Source organism: Trachurus trachurus, assembly GCF_905171665.1.
Source record: "Trachurus trachurus genome assembly, chromosome: 23".
NCBI classification, from domain to species: Eukaryota; Metazoa; Chordata; class Actinopteri; order Carangiformes; family Carangidae; genus Trachurus; species Trachurus trachurus.
In genome coordinates this window covers 22786768-22814731 of record NC_139912.1, presented here as the reverse complement: position 1 = coordinate 22814731, position 27964 = coordinate 22786768, and the positions used below count along the sequence as shown (strand labels likewise).

General features: G+C 41.5%; 1 protein-coding gene across 2 annotated transcripts in view; it reads right to left on the bottom strand.

Annotated features, from left to right (window-relative positions):
• Positions 1 to 9506: 9506 nt before the first annotated feature.
• Positions 9507 to 27964, bottom strand: part of mpped1 (metallophosphoesterase domain containing 1) — a gene marked incomplete at both ends in the record, with an annotated part of 263390 nt that continues 244932 nt past the window's right edge. For both annotated transcript variants that reach the window (XM_083999790.1, XM_083999789.1), the window contains 3 exons: positions 9507 to 9625; positions 14976 to 15089; positions 20821 to 20936. In XM_083999790.1, coding sequence (XP_083855916.1) covers positions 9507 to 9625; positions 14976 to 15089; positions 20821 to 20936 — 349 coding nt within the window. The remainder of the gene's footprint in view (positions 9626 to 14975; positions 15090 to 20820; positions 20937 to 27964) is intronic.

The following is a 27964-nucleotide window of genomic DNA, read 5'->3' as shown; positions in this document are numbered from 1 at the left end:
GTGGGCTGTTAGAACCAAACATTTGTATTTGTGGTATACATAAAACATCACTATGATACATTAAATTGCAAGTACAGTTTCCTCTACTCTGCTTGTATTACCACTTGCTATGGTGCAGAGCACAGTTGCTAGCTTTACAAAATTAAAGAGTTTTGTGTGTTGGCTGGTGGGAGTCGGGGGCTGCAGGGCGGTGGCGGCAGCTGAGGGGTGGGTGTTATTAATCTTCCGAGACCAAGATGAGTTTTTTGGGGGCACAATCAATGCCAGGAGAGGGACTTTAAAATGATGCCTCATTAGAAATATGCTCTTTTATTAATCTTTTATAATTGCTTCTCGCTGTTAGGTGACTGAGCTAACCACCATAACACCGTGGGTTCAATACCTGCCAGCTGAGGAGGTTTTGCTTGCTGGGTTCACTCCGGGGACTTCAGCTCCCTCTCACAGTCCAAAGACTCACATGTTAGATAACATGGGTAAATGAAACTGATGACTCCAGAGTGCCCATAGCTGTGAATGTGAGTGTGAATAGTAATTTGTCTCTATATGTCAGCCTTGTGATAGACTGATGTCATATCCAGCCCTCGCTCTATGTCAGCTGGGATTCGCTCCAGCCCCCCACCTCCCATGTTCTTATAAGGATAAGTGGTATGGATAATAAATGAGCAAATAATTGCAGACTTGATATGTAGCCGGATATCCTTTGTCAGTGACCTATAATAACTGTGAACTGACGGCCTTGTTCACAGCCTGGCAACCCAAACGTTGCTCTCTAAATGATTCATATTCATATAATGACTGAGATATCAGCAAGTCATTGATCAACTATGAATAAATTAGAAGCAACAATTTGTAAACTCTTTGCAAAAGGTGTGTTGACACTCTTCACAGTTGGCAGTCGGTGTGAAACTGGGACGAAACTGAACGCACTTGAAGGGATAGTTCACCCAAAATTGAAATTTCACTCATTATCTACTGTACTCACCCTCATGTCGACTAAGGGCTGGGAGAAGTTTCAGAGTTATCCGTGGCTTCTCTGAGTTACAAAACAAGTTTGAAATATAGACATATTTAATTTTTTTCGGGACAATTTTACATTTCGGGGCTTCAATACAAGACGGACATTACATACAAGCAGCATGGAGGTATTTGGATGTTTTTTGGTGTGTCTTTTTGTTACAAAGACAGTTGGTATCCATTTGCAACCATTAAATGGACATGCACTGCTACGCCGAGACCCCCTGTAACTCAGAGAAGCCACGGAGGACTCTGAAACTTCTCCCAGCCGTTAGTCCACATGAGGGTGAGTAGATAATGAGTGAAATTTCAATTTTGGGTGAACTATCCCTTTAAAGTCAGCGCTGTTGTCTCTATCATGCTCTCTTTTCAGAGGTCTGATCTATCATAGTTTTTTTGGCAGCTGATTCAAACTGGGTTATAATCATGGATGTATTATATTATGGGTTATAATAGGTTGGGGGGGCTGGGGGGCTGGGGGGTGGGGTGGTACTGGAATGCGAGGAGGCGGTGATGGCCGACGGTGGGGTTGCCAGATTGCGTAAACTCAGCGGGGACCTCCCACCCTCGGGCTCTCGACTATCACCTCACAATGACGAGCAAAATCTGGCAAAGTTTGGTGATTCTCCGCGCTTTTTCTTGGCGCGGGGGCCGCACGTACGAAGCGTTTAACAATGGCACACGGGTGGGCACATTCTAAAAAGGGAACCCCCGCTGAGCCACTAAGCCGAGCCCCAAGCTTCGACGGAGCGTGTGGGTGAGGGCCTTATCTGGCAACCCGAGAGCTTGCAACCTTCCAAACCAACTTTGGAATCACAAAGACCTGCATTGTCTTGACTGAACCCGCCATCTGTGTGAAATTTGCAGAGACCCCCTGCATCTTATCTGATGCAATGGTGTGTCTGTGCACGAGTTTACAGACAAAACCTCTTTATCTGATCAACAAAAACACTTTGTTCAGAGTCTCAGCTTGTGAAGACGAGACATGTTATGGATAATGTGGGGGCTCTCACCTCTATCTGTTGTTTTCTCTCTCATTGTTCACACCTTCCTGTTGCGGCCTTGTGCTTTGCGTTCTCCTGCATCTTCTGGTCCGACCCAGCTGAGTCGAGGTCTTCTGAGTGACGACTGCACAGGAAGTTGAGGTCATCTGCATCACGCCACCCTGCAGAGCTCCACCTGCTCTGCGCCAAAAGTCAAGGTAAAAGAATAGTTCACCCAAAATTCAAATTTCACTCATTATCTACTCACCCTCATGTCGACTCACGTATTTCATTTTTTTGGAACAATTTCGCATTTCGGGGCTTCAATACAAGACGGACATTACATACAAGCACTATGGAGGTATTTGGATGTTTTTTGGTGTGTCTTTTTGTTACGAAGACAGTTGGTATCCATTTGCAACTGTTATATGGACATGCACTGCTATGCGAGACCCCCTGTAACTCAGAGAAGGCATGGAGGACTCTGCAACTTCTCCCAACCCTTAGTCCACATGAGGGTGATGAGTGAAATTTCAATTTTGAGTGAACTATCCCTTAAACTGGAGCTTTATGAATCATCCACTTTGTGCTGTCTATCAGAAATATCTAAAGACAAATAGAGAGTGACTGGAAATCCATGAAGCTCCAGAATGCGAGCTTGAAAAGCCAAACGCACACACCCACACACACACTTGCTCACATGACAGCCAATCAGTGATTTTAATAGTTTAATTAAGCTGAAGGTTGAAACAAGACCGAGCTGACATTTTGGCCCAGGAGAACAGCAGCTGACACTTCTGTTTTATTGTCTCTGCCATACTGTACTGTACAGACTCCTGAAGACAGTTAATCGATACAAACAATTAACAACGTGGTTGGGAATGACATCTCCTACACACATACACACAATCCAGCTCTTGCTGTTGTGGCTCTGCAGGTGCTGTGGAGCTCCTCCAGCTGAACACCTCGGGGAAGATCTGCCACAGCAGCTTCCTTCAATCAGAGACCAGCAGCAGAGCTAGCCTGGCATGAAAAACAAAACAAAACCCAACCTGAAATGATGAGGCCCCATCTTTACCTCCTCTTAAATCCCATCAAAACAAATTGCTGTATAACATTAAATATTCATTGGTATATAGCAGCATGTTTTCTTTAGATATCTGTACGTATAAATCCAGCACCTGAGTGAACTCCAGGGTGCAGCATTGTTTACTGATAACCCACTGAACTGCCACTTACCTCACTTTATTTCTATGTAAATCTTAGTTGATAGTTGGTGTCATTATCAGGCAGCTCTCTCTAACCGCCCGCACTGCGTTCACCATGCTCATCTCAGGTTAATCTGGCTAGATACCGAGCGCGGGGAAGCTGCGCTGAATGACATCCGCCAAGGGCCCAACTAGTATCCTGGCATCCCCGACAGGATGTCTGGACCTTGGCATAAGTGATATCCACCGTAGGTCCCCCCAACATCATCCCCAAAGGATTACTATGTGAAGAGTCATCTCATCGGAAGTGATACTTAGCCCCGCGCTCCAAGATGTAGCAAGGAGAACACAGTGCATAAGGCATGGAATCTCACGTCTCACTCCCACCCGTTTTTTTTTTTATGTGTACACAGTGTAGCCTATATCAGAGCTAGGTATTTCACGGCCTCAGACCGTCAAACTGTTAAAATTTACAGATGAGGCTTATTTTTGATGGCAAGAAAGTGTCTTCATTTTCTTTATGAAATACATGTGTGGCTCGAGCGTGCTTCCTCCTGTAGTAGTAGCAATTCTCTGGTAGTAATAGTAGTAGTTTATTTCGGATATATGCACATAGTGAAAACCAACAATAAGTCAAACAATCATCATTAACCTTCATTTCGGACAATATTAGTCCATGATTGTTGCATATGCCGTAAAAGGAGAAGGCTGAAGTTACTGGGCTTGGTCTGCCTACTCTTTAATCCTTCACGTAGGCCTAGCCTATTAAGCCTGAACTATTTTCCTGTCCTGTTATAACTATAGTTATACAGTGTTCTAACTGCATTATAACTTGCATCAAAGTGTTACTGTACCAATTGTTTTTTGTTTTGTTTTTGTAGTTCTCTGAAATGTATCACATTTGTTCATTATTAATGTGTTTTTAACCCTGGACTCAAACCATTTTCTGGTGATAGGTATGGAATGAAAAAATGTAATTGATACCATAATCATGAATAGCTGTAGTGACTTGAAATTCCAACTACTTTAGATGGTGGTGGTCAAAGCAGAAGCACCTAAAACCAGGAAGGACAGATTTGTGCTTTAGGACCGCAGGCCTCTGTGTCATGATCAAGTCTTAACACCCTGAGCAGTAACACCTGGATATTATGCTTACATGCTGCATATTCTTAAATGAATATGTGTGCAAAAATATTCACATCTTAATCCGGCTTTAGCAGCAGGACTTTATAATTTCAAATTTGATCTGCCACTGCTACGACAAATAGATGCATCAAAGGAACTGAACTGAAAATCATGGAGAAAAATAAAGATTAAGCAGGACGGATTGATAAATGATCTGTCTGCTGAGTGACTGTTTGACACTGATTTGTGTTCCAAAGCCAATCACATAAAGTGCATTTTTAATGACGCGGGCGACGAGAAGCAGCGGGCAGCGTCTTTTGTTCAGATGGGAAGTGTGAAGTGAGATGGATGACAAGGAGATAGAGAGGACGTCTGCCATTCATTCAAAGGAAACACCACTGCAGCAAGATGTACTGTAGCACTTAGAGTGGAGAGAGGAGGAGAAAAAAAAACATAGAGAGAAAGAGAGAGAGAGGGGAATCATTATCTGAGGAAGAGCAGATGGAAATGGACGAGGGAGGACGAGAACTGAGAAAAAGAGCTCGGTATTGTGGTTGGAGAGGCAGAGTGAGAAAAAAAGAGGGAAAAGGAGGGAGCCCGAGGAAGACAAGAGCATATGAAAGCTAGTTGTATTAATGGCAAAGTAAAAAGCCATCCGTGAATAAATTACCCAGTCTCCCCCGGGATTACTAATGTAATTATTTGAACGAGGGTTCTCATTAGAATGTGCAGAGGTGTGGAAGACCTGCAGAACAAAACGGGGGGACAGAGACGGAGCTGTGAGGGTTTAGCTACTGAAAATTAACTTGCTGCTCTGGGCTCTATAATTGATACGAGACACAGATGCCTTTGATTGGAACAAAAGGGAAGAACCAGGATGAGAAAAGTTTCCTCGTCACCTCTAATTTCTTTTTCAAGAAATAATGGAGAGGAGAGACAAAAGGAAAGAGCGTGGATAGGAATAAGGAAACATGATCCACGGGTCACAGATAAGGTTTTATTCAATCAGAGAATAATCTGTCAGAATCTTTATGGTTTTAAGAAAGAAATGTACTTTACATTTTTTTTTTTTTTTTAGAGTTGTCTCCAGGAGCAACACAGTAAAATTTTGCAGCTCTTATGGGGTCTATTTTACAGTTTAAAAAATGGAAAAAGTCCCCCAATAACGATGGCAAAATACAATACCATATGAACACCTTCATTCCAAAATGCAATACATCCAATTAAAAAAAAAAAAAAAAGATCTTCAGAAGAAGTTCATAACCAATCACGATTGTTTTAATATAAAAGATCCGGCAAGTAAAAAAATGTCACTGAGGACACAAGTTACTCACAGTCCTTAAAAAAAGAAAAGAAAAAAAAAAAGTCCCAATGCAATCTGCTTTTAAGTTTTAGCCGTCAATCATTCTGTCTGCGTAGGCGTCCCTTTTTTTTTTTTTTTTTTCAAATGGCGGGTATCTCATTTTGGAATAAAACTCTTCATATGCAGATTGTCTGAGTAGCAGAAGTCATTAACTCTTTTAAGCATGCCTCACAAAATAAATCAAGAAATTGTACAGCACTTTTTTTTCTTTCTTGAAAAAAAAAAGAAAAAAGAAAAAGAAAAACAGGAAACACATAACACAGCCACTGAAGCAGAAGAGCATCAAAGTGAGAGACATTTAAATGAGGACTGGAAGTGGAGAGTCAGACCAAACAGACAGCTTTTCATGAAACTTACAGATGAAAGTTCCTCCTATCTTTTGGTTTTTAATAGTTCCCTTTATTCCTTTCTTGGAACATTCTTCTTCGTAGACACTAATTAAGTTTGTGTTTTAAATGATGAGGCTTTGTACACTCTCTTACTCTTTCTTATTAAATACACTCACTCAAACTCAAACACACACACACACACCCACCCTTTATTGTGCTTGTATCAACCGTCCACTGGCTACATTCAGTCTATCACTTTTAACCCTGATGTACAATCGTCATAAATCCTGGTTATTTGAAGAGGACTGAAAAACACTCTGCACCAACATTCAACAAAGAGCCATTAGTTAAACCATTACCATTACCTGTTCCTCCAAAACCAGTTACTGTAGTAAAGTGGGATTTGCTAATGGTGCAACCATTTTATTTTACAATTACGATGTATGCTTTTAATGTGAAAGGAAACGTTACGTTTGATTAATGGTGATTAAATAAAGAAAACCTAAACAACAACAGTATATTTCTTATTAAAAGAGCAGAGTGGTTCCCAGGACATGAGTTTCATTATTAACCAGCCTCTATCTGTTTGTATACTGCTGTCATTTTTATTTTTATTATCAGCCAGCAAATCTAATAACCTACCTACCCTTAGCATGCTACTACATTGGCCAGTAGATGTACCATTGTCTTTGGACTTCACTGATGCTTCCACCTGGTTCCAGTATCAGTGTTAACCAGTGGGGCCTGCTGCAATAGCTGCAACCTAAGAACATGCTTTTGATGGAGCCACTGCAACTGAAGAAAACACAAGCTAATACAGATACATGGCTGTCAACACACAAGATAAAAGATAGGCTACACAGTAATTGCAAATGCAATGTCCCACCAGTCATCAGCTGAGAATAAAACCTGGTGTTCAGGAGGTGTCCAGGATGCTCATCAGATTTTAATACCTGCACCCAGATGAAGACATGCACATTTAAACAGGTGAGATCGATTTAAAGGTGTATGTTTCTTTTTATATTTGTGGTGCCCCCTATTGGTCAGGCTCAAAATGATCTGGTAGAAAACATTGACTGAATCATGATGATCGGACAAACTGTTGATGGATTGACTGATATTTTGAAAACCAAATATCACCAAGCTTTAGTTAACATTTGATATAATAATTTGTTACTAATTGTGTCACAAATGCCAGTGATAGTCATTTATAGCAATTAGTGGGGTTGGCAAAATTAGCTTACGTTGATTCAAAAATCAGTTTGGCATTTCAGCACCAGTACGATGCTACTTGCTTGTAGTCAGTGGGCCAGGCAGGTCAATTCAATAAAACACAGCCTGTGTTTTCCTTTATTCTATTTTTAATGATCACGGTGAAGCTAAGTGTTTCTCCCCTTCGTAAACAGACTGTGATTGGCTGTGAGAAAAGGTCTGAAATGTAGTTTTCACTTTGTTTTGTCAGTTGCTGAAAGCACTGAAATGATCACAACTTTGCTCTCCCTAAGTGCTCCTCTGCCCAGGTTCCTGTGGTGTTGATGCATTTCTCCATGACATCCTCCAGGACCTGCCTGATACACAAATTAAACACACAAATCGGTGGATGTGTTGTCAAATTGGTGAACACAGCACCTGCATTTGCTTGTGTTTCCTCAGTGCGATGACTCTCTCTGCACAGGTCTGACCTAAACATGACCCTAACTGCAACCTGAACCTGAACCTTCACCTTAACTGTGGTCCTGATGAGAACAGCATAACACATCCATACACGCAGACATCAAGGCGCTTGCTCTAACAAGTGCTTGCACCTCCCTCTGTCCTCTTTTGCCCATTTGCAAACATTAAGACGTCAGCTGGCACAATGAATGCTGATGTGCTGAGGAAGCGGGAGTGAAACGGGAGTAAACTGCAGCTCTGGGGAACATTCATACATAATGACGGAGAGCAAGGAGATCAAAGTATGACATGTTATGCTAAGCACATTCAGACTCTTACTGGGAACGGCCTTATTCAGAAAATAGAGCAAAGGCAAAGGCAAAAAAAACAACGGAAAAAACTAAACAAATAGATAAAATATAAAATGAAAAGCTCTTCGTTTTTAAAAACAGACAGACTGCTTAGGGACATGAAAGAGTTAATAATCACCAAATGGGCCTGAGCAGCTTCACATAGAAGAAAATACCATAATGATAATTTACATTATTAAGAAATAGACCAAATGAAACGTAATAACCACACATTTCTGGACACAAATACGTCACACGTTTTTGAAAAGCATAGCAATACATTGGAAATCTTTAAGAAAACCTTTTTTTTTTCTTTTTCCTTTTTTTTTTTTTTACATTGACGGAGACCATTTACATTTGAGACACATACATTTAGTTACAGCTTTGCTCCTTTTCGAAAAAGGATAAAAAGTTCCATGTCACTCATGAATAACACAGAGGTGTATCCATGAAAGCCACTGCCACTGTTCAGGATTAGCGTTAGCATGTAGCACCTTTACATTTGCATGTTAGCCTGCTATCCTTTCCAACTTCGGGAAAAAAAGGAAGCCAGACCTCCCGATCGTAACTGAAAAAGCTGAGCTAGTCATTAACTCCATGAAGGATGGAGAGGAAGGGGGAGGAAATAAATAAACGAGGAAGAGGAGAGAAAGGCAAACGGGGGAGCTACATGGAAGGGGGAGTGGAGAGGAAGCTGGAAGTGCTGCGAGTAGTTTCCTCTGCGTCCTCTCCTTGGCCGGTTAAGAGGCTTACTGAGGGCTGTAATGAGGCCCAGGGGAGTGGTGTCAACATGTTTGACACCCCGACTCTCACACAGCCTGTGGCAGAGACCTCTTGCTGCCCTCGCACACTTGCTTTGATCTCACATACACACACGCTGGCAAAAAAAAAGAACTTCAGCATGCTGCAAGCCTGAGGACGGGGAGAGAGAAAGAAGGGAGATAAGGGAGGGAGGGAGGGAAGAGGGGGGCTGTGGAAAGAGAGGGGATGAAATGAGGAAAAAGATGGGATATTAATGTTTAAAAGTGGGATGGGAGGAAAATTCGGTGAAACAAAAATCCCCCTGGCAAATGTTCCAGCGCCGAGTCCATGCTAGACTGAAAGTCTCCTTCAGTCGAGGCGTTGGGTTGTCAGTGCAGAAAAAGACAGAAATGTCCATTTGTCCGCGTTTTTTTTAAAAACGTCTCTCCACTCGATCGTCTGCTTTCAGATTCAGTCATTGATGAAGAAACGATGGCACATAAAATGACACTGAGGGCGTGAGTGAGCCTTCGCAGTTCGCACTCACTCACTTAGTCCTTTCCGCAGATGGTCTCCAGGCCTTTGTTGTGCGTCACGTTAAAAAAAACTCACCTGGCTAATATTTACAGACTTCTTTCTCTCTCTCTTCCCCCGTCCTCCTCTGCCGGCTGACCTCACCTACTTCCTCTGGCTCCTTTCTCCTGATTGGCGGGCTGTGGCGCGGTGCCAGCCGCCTCTAGTCATGTGGTCCTGGGGTTGGGAAGGTCAAAGACGATGGGTGGGTTCATGGGCAGGAAGTTGACGGTGCAGGCCGAGGCGTTGACGAACGTCGTGGTGCCATCTGTCATCATGCCGTAACCTGGGGAGCGGAGAGGAAGACATTTACTGACGAGCTGGGTTTTATCATAAACTGACCGCACAACAGGCAGCAGCTTTACTATAACTTACAAATGTCCATCCTCATGTTTATTCTTACTTGAATCACTTTTATTTTGAAAAATTCACTGTTGGCTACAAGTTTTATTGATCCTGGCCAGTAAGTGTCGCACTCACACTCGCCCGCTCTCGCTTCAACCTTCAATTGTAGCTACTGGTTGCCAGGTACGCCTATAAGAAGCGGCTAGTAGCTAAAGCTAAGCTAACACTAACCGTCTTTAACGAGCAGCAGCTCTGGTGTTGACTAGCAGACTGAAAACACATCTGAATCATTTCACACTAACTCACCTGCAGACGAACCCGACAAACCCACAGCATCTCGTCTGCACCGGAAACGTTACAGCACCGGCTGACCGTTAGTTAGCATTAGCATTAGCAGGATGCCATTTTCTCCACAGAGCTATCAGGATCTGGCCCCCCTGAGCTCGGCCTCACGTGACATCAACGTACTAATTGCTGTTGGCGCAGAGATCATTTCATGCCGATGTTGCAAATGTAACCGTAAATATTCATATATTTTGGACCCGTCAAAATGTATAAAATAATTATTGATATACTATAAAAAAAAAAACGTAAGTACTTAAGTAAAATTAATACTTTTATTCTGCACCCCTCTAGACGTTCTGTGGATGTATTATTTTTGAAAAATTATCATTTTGATGAAAAATATATAGCTATAACCTTTAAATGGGGTGATTGAGAAGAAATCACTTGTCTTTGTGATTTGTCACATCAGCCATTAAAACATTTGGTTTTCTGATGTTTCTAAGCAACTGCTAAAATGCAATACAGGATAGGCTATTTTAAACGTATGGCAGATTGTACTAATACCAAACTATGCATCACTGATTGACTTTGAGAGTATTTAATATATTCAATTAGCTACATTTCCTATTTGGCAGACTTTTTTCCCCAATTCACTTGCAAGTTAGGGGCTGGACTACATTCAGTGCAGTAGGAACCATAGTGTAAAGGTTCAATAACAGTGAGAGCTAGTTAGTTGTTAGGGAGAGGAGCTGCTCTTGAAATCAAGTCCTCAAGAGATCCTTGAAGATAGAGACGGAAGCCACGGCTCAAATAACATTCGGTGGCTTGTTCCATCACTGGGGAACCACAGACCAGAACAGTCTGGACTGAGACTGCCTCGTACAGAGGGATGGAAATGCCAGACAATGTTCCTCTGAGAAATAAAGTGGGCGCAAAGGAGCATAAGGCTGTGTGATTGAGTTCAAGCAGATGGGTGCAGATCCAGAAGTCTCTCTGAAGGCAACATTAGGGACTTGAATTTGATTGGAGGAGGTCAGTGAGTAGGCGAGCGACATGAGACCTTTAAGGCTGACTCAAGACCAGTCGTGCTGCTGCATTTAGGACCATCTGCAATGGTTTGACTGTTAGAAGGGCAATGTAGAAGTCGAGAGAAACAACCATGGCCTGGACCAAGAGTGAGGTCTAGAACTACATGCTTTTACTCTCCAAAGTGGAGACAGATACAACAGAGAAGGAACGCGATGGAGCAGTGAGGAAATGAATTTGTTCTGCTGAATGGAGAATATTGGCTGAATAATCACAATCATTCCTCCAAATATTACTAAAATGAGCTGCTTTCATTTTCAGATACACAGTTATGTAAAATCAGTGTGGGAGGCATTTGGTCTAAAAACCTTTTAACACTTTTAAACAGTTTATTGATGCAAATATAGAACAATTTAGAATTTAAATCATATAATCACATCACACCACAGTGAACCCAGTGTGAATCATTAAAAGCACATAAACAAGCAGGAGCGCAGGGAAACTGAGAGGTGCCAACGATGAATCAGAATCAGTGGTTTGGCAGTTAAGGGGAAAATTAAGGGAAACTTCACCACCAAGCTTGTTTGTTTCACTGCTTATTGTTCCCAAAGTGTTAGAGATCCCCAGGCTTGACACAGTTAGAAACCAGCTTCCAAAACCAGGGTGAGTCATCTGTTTTGTGTTTTTGCAAATAGAATCAAGGCTTCACGAGTCTGAGTTTTGAACAGTGTCCTTGTTAAAGGGATAGTCCACCCAAAATTCAAAGTTCACTCATTATCTACTCACCCTCATGTCGACTAAGGGCTGGGAGAAGTTCCAGAGTCCTCCGTTCCTTCTCTGAGTTACAGCGGGGCTCCGTGCAGCACTGCATGTCCATATGACGGTTGCGAACGGACCCCACTTTTTTTCGTCCAAAAAGACACACCAAAAAACATCCAAATACCTCCATAGTGCTCGTCTGTAATGTCCCTCTTGTATTGAAGCCCCAACATGAGAAATTGTCCCGAAAAAATTAAATAAGTCTATATTTTAAGCTTGTTTGCAGTGGAAGCTCCTCTTCCTGGCGAGATTTGGACGTATCTCTTCTCATGTCGGGGCTTCAATACAAGAGGGACATTACAGACGAGCAGTATGGAGGTATTTGGATGTTTTTTTGTGTCTTTTTGGACGAAGAAAAGTGAGCTCCCATCGCAACTGTCATATGGACATGCAGTGCTGCACGGAGCCCCGCTGTAACTCAGAGAAATTTGAATTTTGGGTGAACTATCCCTTTAATCTGGTCCAGATTCGGCAAGGTCTAATTTACTGTAAGTGGTTTTGGTCCTCTGTGGTGTGTACGTGGAGGAAGCCATGAAATCATTATGTTTTGCTTCTCTAAATAGAATAAAAGTCTCCCAAACTGTGTTTCGCTTCTCTGGGATGATCAAGTCAGATTTGATGAATTAAGCGCAGTGGTGTTTGATCTAGACCTGGTCTGATGTGGTCTACAGTAGATGGAGAAAAAATAAAAATAAAAAAGCAGTGTAATTTTGTTTTCATATATAGCATATTTCCACATATAGTTCACATATGTTTTCTCAGGTAATGCAGTCCAGATTTGAGACACTGAAATGCAGTGGTTTCTGATCTGGACCTGGTCTGATGTGGTCTGGTTGGAAAACTTAAAAAAAAAATCCCTCAAAATGCTTTAACTTGCAATGAGTTTACTTCAGGAAGAATACGCATTGTAATGCAGTGGCTGATCGGGACAAACAAAGAGTTGCAAAGTCCTCTGCACACAACGGCAATAAGCCCTGAGCATCAGCGCTGCAGGAATAATCTTTCTCAAATGTATGCATGAGAGTGTGACACCGCTACAGCGTAAAAAAAAAAACGTCTGCTTTAAAAGCACTTTGGATAAACGCGTCTTCCAAATGGCAGATGTAAAAGTGCTACCGTTTTGTCAAGCAGAAGTTAACTACCATATCTCATAAAGTACTAGAGTTTAACTTTGCTCCATCAGGGATTTTTCTAAGAGTGGGTGTCACTCTCTCGGAACAGAGCCGTGCTCGTCTGTGTTGGTCCTTTTCAAATGTGGAATACATGAATACAAAAACCACAGGATCACTTCTTCCTCGCCGGGTCTTCATGTTAATGAGGGGAGCTGCTCTCAGCCCATTTCTCCTCTTATAAAATCTGATCTAGTTTCTAATCTGGTTCTCTCTGATGGGGCAGGGGCTCTGCTCCAGGGGCTCGGCACTGACCTGATAACCCCGAAAAAAAAAAAGCGGTCCTCCATCCTGGGAGACAGAAGACTCTCTGCCCTCGCTGGCCTGGATGAAATAAAGCTGATAGGGATAATGGCAGCTCAGCTTTTATCTATTACACTCTTTAATAAATGTCTTCATAGAAATCATTGTAGAATACCTCCAGGTAACGTGGCTATAAAATCTCAGAGAGTTTCATTTGCTTGATCTTAAAAAGATGAAGTTTTAGGTAACAAGTGCCTCCTCAACAAGCCTCTCCCCCGTGACTACTGTTCCTGCATCTGTTTTATTTGCTTTTAGGATCAGCTTTGACTTTGCGTCAGTTGGAGCTGCTGCTTTTAGATTAATGCGCTGAGACAAACAACCACAGCTGCTGCTAAGGTAAACTACACATCATCCAATCACCATAAGGCCATTAAGATTTATGTCTGCCTAAGGAAAAAATGGTTAAATGTGAGATGAGAGTATGTTTTAACCGCGTTCATTTCACCCAGATGAAACATTCTTGAATATATGGTAATTCTTTACATATGTCTATGCATAACACTACATGTGTAAAATCGGAGCGCATGGTCGTTACATAGAAAATACACCATTGAAAGAGAATGTAAAATCAAAGCATGGCTAAACAAACACAAATAATAAAAATACAAAAAGAACAGAAGGAAATTTTGATTATTATATAGGCCTACTGTTGTAACTTTGCATTTCTTTGCTTCCTTCCAAATTGTGAATACATACTAATTCAAAGTAATTACATTTTCATTGATTATCTAATATACATTAATAACTTGCTGAAGATGAACCAGTGCTCTGCTCATGAAATTAACTCCACATGTTTCAAGATAAACTTTATGCTCTCTGTAATAAAAGAGGATTTTATGTCCAAAATGTCTCCTCTACATTTAAAAACCGTGAATCATCACATAACAGTGTTGTAAGCAGGGGCGTAGCACCAAATTCTGGGCCTTGTACACTCGTAATGTCAGTGGGCCCCTGTCCATGCCAGTGCACGAAGCGCAGAGTTGTTTTTGAGGTAAATTTATACAAAGCCGCAAACCGCGTTTCCGTCGGGGGCAGTTTTTCGGCAAGCCATCTCTTTTCGGCACTATACTGGCTTTGCATTTACCTCGAAAACAACTCGTAACGTTCCGTTATTATCTCATATCATATCTCCGCCGTTCTAAAAATAGCTTGCACCGACAATTAAAGGTAACAAATCTACTCCTAAAACTATAGGGATTATGGCATTGGGCGAAATATGCCAAAATGTTGAACTATCCCTTTAACAGTTGCTTCCCCTAATTCTGCCTTCTTTCTTTTTCTTTCCGCTCTTCCTTTTTCTGATACCCCGATTTATGTTTTTTGGGTGGCATGATGAAAGCTAGCCTCATTCAATCTGGGCTCACTGACGTTACACTTGTCGCTGGCCGCTGTCTATGGGCGGACTAAACCATTTTACGTCTCCAAGAGGGGGCCCGCAGAATGTCCAATATGTTGGGAGGACTTTGACACGGAGTTCATTCTCTTGTGATGTTATCAATATATTCAAAATAAATTATGACACCAATTAATTGGGGGGCCCAATTCATTCGAAATAAAAACATCACACAAAAAAATAATAATTTCAGGATTTTCTGGGTAGTCAGGTCCCCTTTTCCCCCCACTACCACGCCCATGGTTGTAAGCAGCATTGTGTGTTGGCTGATGCTATTTGGAGACACATTTCCGTACCTTCATGAATGTGTCCGAACACGTGCAGTTTGGGCTGGACTCTCCTCTGGACCGTGTTGAGCAGCTCCATGCACCCGACACGCTGCATTTTCTTCGGGACCCAGTCCAAGAATCCTGCAGACAGCGATATGCACATCAGAGGCAGCAAACAGCAGCAGGTTATATGAAGAGCTGTGGCCCATAATGAGATGGGGAAACAGCAGGTCGGCACAGAGAATGTGTAATAATCCTCCACTAGAAGGAAACAATGACCTATTTCCTTATTTGTTTCCTTACTTAAAACAATCATGACCCTGTTGTGATCATATCAATAATGCATTCGATGGCTTAGAGTGTGATGTAGTGCTGTGCTGATTGGCTGAACGTATGTTCGGGAAGGTTGTAAATTTCATATCCCTTCAAAACGTGATATATCACATCTTAGAGTGGAGCTCTTCATTTCATATTCCTTGTCTAATGGCAAACTGCACATTGCAGCACAAAATAAAAGAGACTCTTAGAAAGCAGCCGTCGAAAATAAAGATCAATCACAGCCACACGCAGATGCAGACTTCACAGTGTGTGTGACAAGGATGAAGCGTGGAGTGTATATGATTTAGTGGCTGCTCGGTAAGGAGGGATGCCACTGATGCTGAGTCAATAAAAGCATCAAGTTAGAGAAATAAAATGACTGAAGAGCTTGTGTCTCCATCTTCTCTGCCTCCTGTCGCTCAGCCCAGGCAGGAATGAGAAAGTAAACATAATGGAAAAGAGAAGAAGAAAGTGAAACAAGACTAAAAGTCCTGCCACCTCTCAAATAGGACAGAACATTAACTATTTTGCTGGAATAGATTATTTTCTTTGACAGTTTTAAAGTCCTGGAAAATAGTGAAAAAAGCCCATTTTCATTTTCTTAGGTCCCAGGCATCTTCAGAATGGTAATATTATCAAACATACAGTCAAAAACCAAAAAGAGGGTCTGTAATCAGGGTAGGTTCATCCTCTGGGGAGCATGAATATGCTAAGCAACAATTACCTCATTATATTTTCCTGTTTAATCTGTATAAATAAAGATTCTGAGCTGAGTGGTAATACAGGAGAGGTTCGACGGGTCGACTAAAGCTGTAACATGTTCCCTCATGGGACCATGAATGTCCAGAGCAAGTCTTCGGAGGTTTAGGGTTAGTTTCTAGAAAAAGTTGTAGTCAATGCTTTGAATAACAAACATCCCTCACTCAGATTTATCCTAAAGATTAAAACTAAAGCAGACTCCATGGACACTTGGTCATGAAGTTATCAATATATTTTCAGACAGAAGGTAGAAACATTATCATGCATTGGTTGGTAATGCTTGCATCACTTTAGATGTTCTACTTTAATGATAGGAGAATACACAGAGACATTTTGTCCCATTAGAGTCTCAGTGTCTCAAGTCTTTAGAGCTAGTCAGAGTCAAATCGCAAATCCAAGTCCAATCTTTGAGGTGTATTCCAAATAAAATCCTACATTAAATCTGAATCACTAGTCCAACTCTTGCCGTTTAATCTTATTTAATCTTAAATGTTCTGATGCGCTTTAGCATAAATGATAAAATGTTCAGCAACCGTGTTTTAGAATTAAAGCGAACTCTTGTTTTGCCAGTTACATGCTTTTAATGTTTGGCAGCAGCAGTGGAATGTGTTTGATTTGCATTATCAAAAACGTATTACAGCATTTGGGAGCAGTATCTGGGAAGGCAAAGCAGGAAAAATGCTTGGGGGGTCCCTAGGTGACATTTTGCAATCACATCTGTAAACCCCCATCACAACCTCACATGTAGCAGCTATACAGATTGCCAGCGCCAACAGACACACAACATTATACTACAGATACGTTAGTATTGCAGTCCTACAGTGGGCTACAGGCTCAGTCACCGTTGTGTGACACAACAGACATTTATTTAAGTGAAAATCTCCAGCCAGGACCTGACTTTGTCGTACCCATGGTGACAAGTGAGACGTAGCTAGTCTTATGTTTTGTTTCTCTCTAGCTGGGGCAAAAAGAAAGAAAGAGAAAAATGAGTCCGGGGATGACTTGAAGATTCTTTACAATTTTTTTTTTTTTTTATCACCGCATTGCTAAAAGTCTCAGAGGCAGAGTTAATGGACCGTCTCATACATAACACACACATAAAAACTTCCATGTTCTCGGCTGGCTGTGGCTGTGAATCAGTCATGCCGGTAAAAAAATGACAGCCTGACTCCTTTGTCCTCTGAATCTATCTACCTGTAAAAACACACTTTAAGTATCAGTTTAGGTATATAATGCCTTAAAACTGTAAGTGTACTCTTTTACAAGCCTTCCGAGACGGTGGAAGCGAAGTGAGAAGTTACGAGGGCTTTTTGTGTCTCAGGGTAGTTTGCTCTAAAGTGCCACTTGTTTCAAAGCAGCTGCTGCTTTGGGCACTGAGCCTGTTTCCCTTTTTTTGTCTCACTTTCTCTCTTTCTCTTCTCTCTGCTGTTAACTTCTTCCTCACAGCCAGATAAAGAGGCCATATTTTTCCTCTCTAGCCACCGATTTGCTGCTTTATCGCGCCTCATAAAAGACTTTTGCTGCAGTGCGAAATGTCTTGATCACACTTATTTTTCCTTCACCTTCATGTCCATCTTTTATTTCTTCTTTTTTTAGTATTAAAGTATTTAAAGTGGATGTCTTTTCTTGGCTCTTGGTGTCGTCCTCCTTTCCTTCCTTCCTTTCTCCTTCTGTCTGTCTCTCTCGTACCATTTGCTTCACTCTTGTACCGAGTCTCTTTGTGTGTGTGCACGTGTACACTATGTGTGTGTGTGTGTGTGTCTCATGCATTAGTAGCCTGCTGTAGCTGCTCCATATGCCGGTGGCTTACGAGCAGATAGATGGAGACACTTGGCTAAGCTGAATGAAAAATAAATGGCCGTGTTCGCAGCCGAGACGCAGACACAGAAATCAATCACACACACTCATCTGAACACCACAGCTGCAGCGGGAGATGAGGTGTGAAAGTGTGTGTGTGTGTGTGTGTAAGAGAGTCAGTGAGAAAGAGGAGTGTGTGTGTGTGAGAGAGAGAGTGTCTCCGTATGCTTGTGTGTAAGTACTCGAGACATAGAAGTGTGTAGTGGGTGTCAGTCAGCTTGTGCAGCAGCATCTGTGTTTGTTGGGACCAGTGTGAGGATCACTAAGAGGGCTAATAATCTCTGAAGGTAAAGTGTGTTCTCCGGCGGGGCAGGACCAGCTGACTGGACTGAGTCATTGCTTTGATTACTTTCACCTTTTATTCATTCTGTCGGCACGACACTGATTCTTCAGTTTCATCAAAGAGTCATTTCCACTGCACTCTTTTATTCACCATCCACAGAGTGATGATGGATATGCACACATACCTGTATGATGTATGTACACATATGTAGAAGCTTTTTATGCACATCACAGACATGTCCTGTGGTAATTTAAGCAGTCTGTGGAATTTATAATAGGAGGAACAGGATTTCTTTGTTGTTTGAAGTTATTTAAGGGGAGACACTACAGGTGAATAGGGAAAAAAATTAAATAACAGATATCACCATGAAACTTCCCAAGTTTATCACTTACATTAACACAAATATTTTTTGTATTACAAGTTTTGTCAAATTTTATGTTTAAATATGCAAATGAGGCAATATCTGATTAAATATGCGCTAATTTGCATACATTTCCAGAACCAAAATCTGAAAAATGGATAAAGCCCCTTTCAAAATTCTTGTTTTATTTTGTTGACATATTGGAGTTAACTTTTGGCAAATTTAGGAGAAATCTACAGACAAAAGAGACAAAATGAAGTAAAATAACCACCTTAATGTGGATTTTCTACCATTTCCTTTGACTTTTCTGAAAGATTACATGTTAAGGAAGAAAAATAGCCAAAAATCTCAAAATTGATCAGTGCATGAATGTTTTGCCTGTAGTGTCTCGCCTTAACAGTGAGAGAGACTCTAAAAATATGGGCAGAGAGAGGATGACATGTACAAGTTGGATGCAAACCCAGACTGCTGGGGTAAGGTCGAGGCCCAAATGGCCCATGCTCCATCGGGTAAGTCTGATCAGCCTCCGTCTGAGATCCACAACAGCTTTGTCTTTATTTACCTCACACTCCAAAATGTAATAGACCTTTTATTAGAGGCAGGTTTTTTTTTTTTACGCCCAACTGCCTCTGTTATTGGGCATAATGGTAATGACAATGTATTTGTTGTAATCGGCGTGTGGGGATGAGGCGCAGTGTATTGGAAGCCCTCCTCTGCTTCTTTGCAATTCCCTATAGCAGCCAGGAAAGCAGAGCTGGCTGGTAGGCTGTGACTTTGCACCCCACTGACCAATGCTGGGATCAGTCAGTCAGTATTCACAATATTTTGGCTAGACCATTAAAACATGTGGAGTGAGTCATGTCACGGCTATATCCCCCATTGACACGGACATGAACTCAAGTCACATGACTTAGACTCTGATGAATATGTTGTCTTTGAAAAAGAAATCAGAGACTTGCAACTCGACTTTCTCATGACTCATGTCTCACGGATTCATCGTTCCACTAATACTGGACTCACACTTGGGTGTTGAGGTGAATTAAATTAAGGGTGGCACAAGAATGTGAGTCATTTGGTGTCGACCGACATAACAGAGGATGTAAGACTTTATCCTTTCCAAAGTCTTCTAGTGCATGGTAGGTATTAGACTTGAAGATCTTCACAGGTTTGTTTGTTTTCTGCCAGAATATTCAGCTTTTACAGTATAATATCCTACAATATCCACTAGCAGCGACTACAGCTGTCACAGTCAGCATCCCCGTTCCCCTGGTCCCTGCATCCTAGCTCACTTTCCTCCATCTCCATCACTGTGTTTCAATTCACATACTCTACTGCCATACTCACACTTGCTCTTTTGAGTGCATAAGCGTGTTCACACCAACAAGTACGACAACCTGCAGTGCTGGGCCGCGATTTTATATTTATGTTGTGGCTTTTTACATTTGCTCAAATGGATTCACATGACCCTACACAATTTTGCTGACTCGTCTGGGCCACCTTACAAAACAGTCAAAAGGTTGGGTGTGAAATGACGGACATTTCTCACCATCCTGGCTGAGTAGCAGTACAGAAGTACCCACTATTTTAAATTTGTGGATGGAGGACATGATGTGAAAGCCAGAGGCCGCATAACCTTCAGCTCCATCGACTTGACTTGTGGGTAGCTAGTATCTTATTGTCAAATCCCTCACTACATTGAATATAACTTTAAGCAACAAGATAAAATGCATTGATTTTTGATTGTGAAACATTTCATGGTGTAGATTTGTGTATTGTGGGTCATAAATAAAAACATGGTTGGGAGACAGGGTTGGTATATACAGTACTGCACTGTATACTGTACTGAATATGTTAAATATTGTATTGAACCACTGGGATTAGCAGTGATATATTGTGATATATACTGTAATGTTGCACAACCAATGCAGAAATGAAGTGGCCTTGTTTAAGTTTTGAATAAATGGATGGATGATACTGATTGTATTGCCACATGTGGTTAGTGTATTAATGTTAATGTGTCTTATTGGAAGACAGACATGTACTTTATCTTTTGTTGCATTTGTACATTTTGAGGTATTGAAAATAATAATAATTTACCACTGGTGGACTCCAATCAAAGTGTAAAATATCTCAAAGATGATCCAGAGACATGGGGATATTCATGTAAATGTGATATTTCAATGTTTCCTTCAAAAATAAAAAAGACATCTAGACTGATGAGGGATCAGGTGAATGTGTGTTTGTGTTTGTGTGTGTGTGTGCGTGCATGTGTACTGCTGTAATCTGTGTCTCACCCAGTGGGGGGCAGTGTGTGACCAGGATGTCTGTGTTGTCGGGGACCTGGTTCCACTTGTCCAGCAGAGCCTGACCCCGTGGTAGGTTGAAGCCCCAGCCGTAATACCAGGGCTGCCTGCAGACACACACACAGAAACACACACAGTTTGGTTAATATTCTCACTGTACGAGCTGCACTCACCCCATACACCTGTCCTAACCTTTACATGACCTTTGACCTTTGCACTGTCAATAAAATGAGCCTTGATTTGAGGGTAACACGTTCCATTCAGATGTGTGACACTGGCCACACACAACACAAAGGAGGAGAACATGTTGAAAAAAACTGCAGGGACACCAGGCTGTGGAAATAAAATAGTACAAAGCTTTCTCATTGAGTCACTTATTAATTCACTTTGTAAGCGTCGCTCTGTATGTGTGCCTCTGTAATTGTGTTATTCTAAAAATACCACATGCACAGGCCTGGACAAACACTGCATCTCATCCTCCTGACCTGATGCTTGTGGACGTACTGTAAGAGTTTGTTATAAAGAGTGATATTGTTGTCGACTCTTTAAAGTTTGAAAGTTTCATGTGACAGAGGATAAAACATGTTTTTCTGTTTGCTGTAATATTATAAATCCTTTAATACTTTTTTAACTCGTTCCTCGTATGTACTGTATTTCAATCTTCATCCCTTCAGTGTTTGGTGTCTTATTTCCAGAGTGATGACTCTCTAATGAAGCAATTTCCACCAGAGCAAAGATCATAAATCCAGCTCGACCTCTCACTCCTCTTCTTGCTGCCCTTCACTAACAACTGTCAGCTGCTTTCCTTTCAATGTCTAAACATGCACAACTACTTGGGGGACTTATGAACATCTACCCAGGGGCACATGAAGATGAAGGAGGAGGAAAGGGGACAAATGATGGGAGGAAAAAGGAGAGAGGAAGAAGAGAAGAGAGGAGCCTTGATGGCTGGGCCGCGTGTCCCTTTACTTTGATAGCGGACGCCTCGGCCGTGAGTTGAGTGACGGAGAAGAAATTAACATGTCACTTACAATCTGTACTCCGATCCATCTTCCTCTCCAACACACCACACGCATTTGTGTGTGTGTGTGTGTGCAACCGCAGCCGAGGACGTCTGTTACCGTGCAGCCGGCTTTTTTTAAATTGCAGAGTGCAGTCACTCGAAACGCCAACTTTATCGTCGTGGCCACTGCCCGATGTGTCTGTGCTCAGTGGAACATCAGATGAGGATTTTTTTGAATAATTTCCGGTGTGTGTGTGTGTGTGTGTGTGTGTGTCTGACATGCTTGGGGACTTTGGAGCCAGATGGGGAGACAGAAAGACAGGCCTGAAGATAGGAAGAAATACCTGTCACACACTCTCTCCCCTGTTTCTTTTCTCTTTCCCTCTGAAACCCTCATTTTACCCCTGGACATTTTTGTCCACCTCTCACACTTTCCCAACTCCCCACGGTCAAATGAAAGGTCACTGGGGCCTGATTTTTGGCAAGGAGGTGTATCTTTGGGTAAACTCTGGATGTCCCGAATTTCAGAATGAAAGTCAATTTTTTGGACCCGCAATGCATTTTAACCCATGACCCTTCGCTGGACAAAAATGTCCAATGGGTTTTTTAATGTAAAAATAAAGTAAAAAATGTAACTAACAGATATCACCATGAAACTTCCCAAGTTTATTACTCACTTTAAGACAAATATTTTTTGTATTACAAGTTTTGTCAAATTTTATGTTTAAATATGTAAATGAGGCAATATCTAATGAAATATGCGCTAATTTCCAGAACCGAAATCTGAACAATGGATAAAGCCCCTTTCAAAATTCTTGTTTTATTTTGTTGACATATTATAGTCAGATATTTTCACTGAGGGGATTTTGGATATCTCTTTGTATCACTAAAATACTGTCACCAGCCATAAACCCCAAAAAGCCCCATAGAAATTTTGTGTTTTTGCAGCAAAAACAACTGGTCAGGAAGGGGTTAAAAATGTTGAAACCAATGTCAAAAGTGATTTTCATGTTTAGTCAAGACCCAACCCTATATGGATCACAAATATTTTGGGAGTAACTGATGTCCAGGGATCATGGAAGTGGTACAAATTGAAGGATCATCCGAGGAAGCTAAAAATGGTGACCAGTGCAAAGGTGGGGTGGGGGGTTGGTGGTGGTCAAGTGTGTGTTGCAGTGCATCATGGGAAATGACTGCATAATTTAGCCGGGGTGCACGCGATTAGAGTTCCACCACATCCTGAACATCAGAGACTAAACATTTCTGACGAATGATCCGATGCTGCCCGTGAACACAATTTCAATAATTTACACAGCAAATATTAAAACATTTAGACCGGCCTTAGCATATTAATAAGGCCTGTGGAATGTAATATTCATGTCCGTCTTAACATGGACGTCTCAATTAAATTGGAATGAGCTCAGTGGTGCGATTGATGCTCCCAACTCTCTCAGTGTGAATGGAGGGATGAAGAGAGAGCAAAGGAGAAACGGTAAGGAGTTTTTCCCTGATAATGACCTACTAGACGGTGATTTATCTGAAAAGAGGGGCAGATAAGCAAAGAGAAAGATTCATGAGGGTGGAGAGAGAGAGCTATGTGCTCAGAAGAATGGATAGACGGTCGAGAAGTCAACTTAAAGAACCATATTGTACTTTTGCATAATTTATCAAGTGCACTTTGTTTACACTTTACATTATTTACGGCCATTTTCCAAAGCACATTCTGGATTTTGACTGATCTCTTTTCTTCCAGTCACTGGTTTCACTTAATCTTAGATGCAATGTGAAAATCGTCTTGACTATAAAGTAGATGATTTGCTTAAATGAAGCTTTGGAGAAGAAAAACCTGGTTGTCCATTTCCCTTTCTATTCAACACCAAGGTATTAGATTCTGAGATGAACCACCAAGATGGTTGAGGATGAACCCAGTTTGGTCTTTGTTTGGAGTCTACAGTACATCTATGATTCATCATAATGGTCTTAGTTTCACTTTTATTTCAGCACACAGATCATAATCAATGTGGTGCAGGGAGGCCATGGAGAACTTGGCTTCAAGGAGGTTCTGGCTACATTATAACCATCTGAAATCTCCCGAGGAGGAAACAAGGCTCAGCTCAGGCTGTTTTCAACAACAGAGAACTGCTAACTCGTACTGGGGAGATCACTGGCTGGTGAAAGAATCACTTTGAGAAACTCCTGAACCAATCCAACATGTCCTCTGAGGAGGAGGGGGCAGTCTGAAGACTTCTGCCAGTATCCTTGGCAGAAGTCACTGACAGAAGAAGTTCCTCAGCTCCCTGAGATCTAGAAATCGTAGGTCTGTCATGGTTGACTTGCCTCTCAAGTGTTGCATGGTGGTTGGGGACTTTGACTTTGACTTTGACAGATTGTTGAAGTTCACATTCAGGACAAGAAATGTGGATTAACTGTGGACAAACTCTTTAGCCTGGTATGGTTACTGTACATTTTATTGATTTATTTATTTTTATTTAAGGAGTACAATGCACATTAATGGACATAATAAAAATAGTTTCCGACTGTAGTCCTCCTGGCAAGGTGTTAAAAGCCATTAAAATAAACACAAGAACATAACAACAGAATTCATAAAACAGGAAAAACACACATGTATCCAACAGGAACCAACAGACAAAAAAAACTACAAAGAGAGACAATTAACATGACGCTACTATGACAAAAGAAAAAACAAAAAGGACTGTTTATGGATGGATAAGATGGATGAAGATGCAGCAATGCAAGACCAGGACAGGGTTTCTTGATGGAGTTGTACTAGAATGGATTGGGAACACAACGAAACCAAAATATACAGTAGTACAGCGTGATAAAGTGCTACAGTGCGCAATAAAAAACTGTCAGGGATGGATAGATGAAATGGGGGTGCAGCATGAAGAGTCATTGGATTCTGCAGATCCAGTCATCATGTGCTTGAAATAGGCCTATGACCAGGTCCCTTGGGGGATCTTTTGAAATCTAAACTGCAAGTCAAAGCTCTTGATTCACCAGTCGATCTTTGTTCCAACCTTCACCTACAGCTACAGTCATGAGCTCTGGGTGGTGACTGAAAATATGAGATGGATCCAGGGGGAGTTGAGGGCAAAGTGGCACCAACTACAATCCAAATGGCTTTGTAATTTTCAGACTGATGCAATCATCATGTTAATTTTGACTGCCCACATTGAAAGCAAACACTTCACCCACGTAAGGGCCCATGGGTGCTTTTGAAAATTGCCCACAGGTAATCTTTCTCTTTTATTACTCATATCCACTGGTGACACTCTTTAGTTCTCGGGCCAAACTTGAGAAAACTTACTCAGATTCCAAAGTTTAAAGATTTTAATTATTTTTCTAAGAGGCTATAATTTTGGAAAAACGCCACCACAGCTTTGTCACCCAGTATCGCTAAAACCCATGATGATCCAGTCTATCATTTTGTCAACTGCAGTATCCTTTATAAAGCACCCCAACTTGTTTTAATTTGGTGCTATCAATCATTCTGTAAAGAGAAGGCGTCAATCAAGCCTGAAGGCATGGCTTAGAGCCAACCAGGCATGTGATCACTTTTAATGTACCAATACTGTGCAACTGTGTACTGATACTGTGGTACTGAGTACTGACACTGTGGTACTGTTACCTGTCAATGTATATTTGAAACTGTAATGTGTTATAGGTGTGTACGTGCGTGTGGGTGGGAGGGGTGGGGGTTAAGGTGTATTGTTGTGTAGCGATCTGTGTTATCTGTCTTAATGTATCTTAATGTAACTTTTTATATACCTTTGTTTTATGTTTTATTGCCATGCTCCATCAGGCAGGGGGACTGCCAACGGAAATTAGCCTTCTGGCTATAATTGGGTGCATTTACATTTTATCCTTTTAAAATGCTCATTGATGTACACTGTCCCTCTTAAACAAATAAAGGAATTAAATTAAATTAAATTAAATCTCTCTCAAACAGTTTATATCTCATTTTGTGGTGTCCACGACGCTGAACGTAGGCGTCACCATCACAGTTACTAAAAAGAGATTATCGCCTGCAATGGGAACTGACCGTAGCGTCTCCGTATGAGAGACTCGTTCCTGTGTTTGCTGAGCAAATGGGAGACTAACTGAATGTAATTCCTTGGATAATATCCCAGCTCCGGAAAGATAATGTTTTTATCAGGTAAGGGATTACAATGGCAGTAGTGATTTGTGTTAACTTCAAAAAGGAGAATCAGGCAAAGCACGGAGCGTATTACAGATTCTGTTAATGTACCGGGCTTGTGTTTGTTATGGGTTTTAAAACGGGAGAAAACAGATGTTTGTGTTAGAGTTCTCAATCCCCAGGCGCATCTTCAGGCTGCACACTGGGAGAAAAACAACAGCGCTCAAGCCATTACACACTCACTCACAGTTACTGCCTCTATTCTCTTAAGGACAAGAGGAAAAGTCAAACTTAAACACTTAATAGGAAATGCATTTAAGGTTTGAAGACAAACAGGTCAATGCACAGCTCTTAGCTGAAGTTTTTGAGCTTGCATGAATCACCGTGTGTGTGAGAGAGGGTGTGTGTGTGTGGAAGCCAACTGATTTCACTGGAGTAAGTACATGAATCATTGAATGGCTCTGCCGAGGGCTGCAAGGTGTCTCTCTCCTGCTCTTTTCCCTCATTCTCTCTTCTTCATCTCCCTCCATCATCGCATCTCGTTTCCCCCTGTCCTCATCCTCCGCTCTCCACATCTCTTCTTGACATACGACTCCATCTCTCTCTCTCCCTATCTTTCCTCCCCTCACGCTCCTCGTTTGTGAGGAAATGACCTGCTGTAGGGGGAAGTGTCCTGCTCTCTGGCTGCCGTCTGTGTATTTGACAGGGAATTTTTTAAACCTCAAACATCAACGGTGACGACATCCTGAGGTCCAGTCCAGCAGAGAGCAGAGGCAGAGGCAGAGTTTGAGGACGTCAGGATGAAGTAATAAAACTTTTTAAATGCCAATCAAAATGTTGACTGAGTATTATGGCCACTTAGTTGCAACGTAACTAACTAGTAAGACATATTAAAGGGATAGTTAAACATTTTGGCAAATTGGCCCATTGCCATAATCCCTACGAGACAGAGTTGTTTTCGAGGTAAATTCATGCAAAACCGCTGATGCGCGTTCCAGTCGGTGGCGGTTTTTCAGCAAGCAGTCTCTGCATTTGCCTCCAAAACAACTGTGTCTCGTAACGTTCTGTTATTATCTCATAGCGTGGTGAATGTGCAGGTCACAACTTGTCCACCAGAGCGTTTTGGAGTTGTTGGATTGTGTATTTGATGAGTTTGATGAGGAAGAGAAGGTCACACGCACATCCGTACCAAAAGCTTGGGCAGGTGCTGAGCCAAAAATATACAAGCATTAAAAAGAAAATAGAAAGGCTCGCACACCGCAGGGCTCCTGAATGCAGTCCATTTAATGTCAGGAACAATGTAACGTTTCGAGCAAAAGCTCTTCGTCAGACATACAAAATCCACATAGACGCCATCTTAAGTATCATGTGGTAGTCATGTGACAACTAGAAACCAGGAAGCAGATACCGGTACAAACACAAAACCTAACATTTAACAAAAAAAACTATATATTAAAGAGTGCCAAAGAAAAAACATACAAAACGGCATCCACTAGTACTGCAAAGTCCTGTTATATTCTAGTATATTTAAACATCACTATAAAAAAATTCCTGAGAAAAAACACAAGTATGGGTACAGGAGTACACATACACACAAGTGAATAGACTGTGTATAGTGCGTACACATGCGCCCATACCAATGAAAGACACCACAAAAGTAAGTCATACCAGCCACAACGTAGAAATATCATATCACATATCATGTTACACATAGCATACATAGTAGAAAATAGCATAGATAGTAGAAAAATATATATCAAAATCTAAGTGTATAAAAACACTAGTGCGAGAGACACACAGGGAGGCTGAACTCTATAGGATATGCAAACAGTGATCGGGCAAGAGTGCCGTCATGAAGTTGGCATATGCTACCGAGGCCACACCTGCGTGCTAAGGCACAATAATATAACACATACAAGCACAAAGCAACACACAATATCAAACTTGCTGGGCGATAATGTGTGACAAAATCA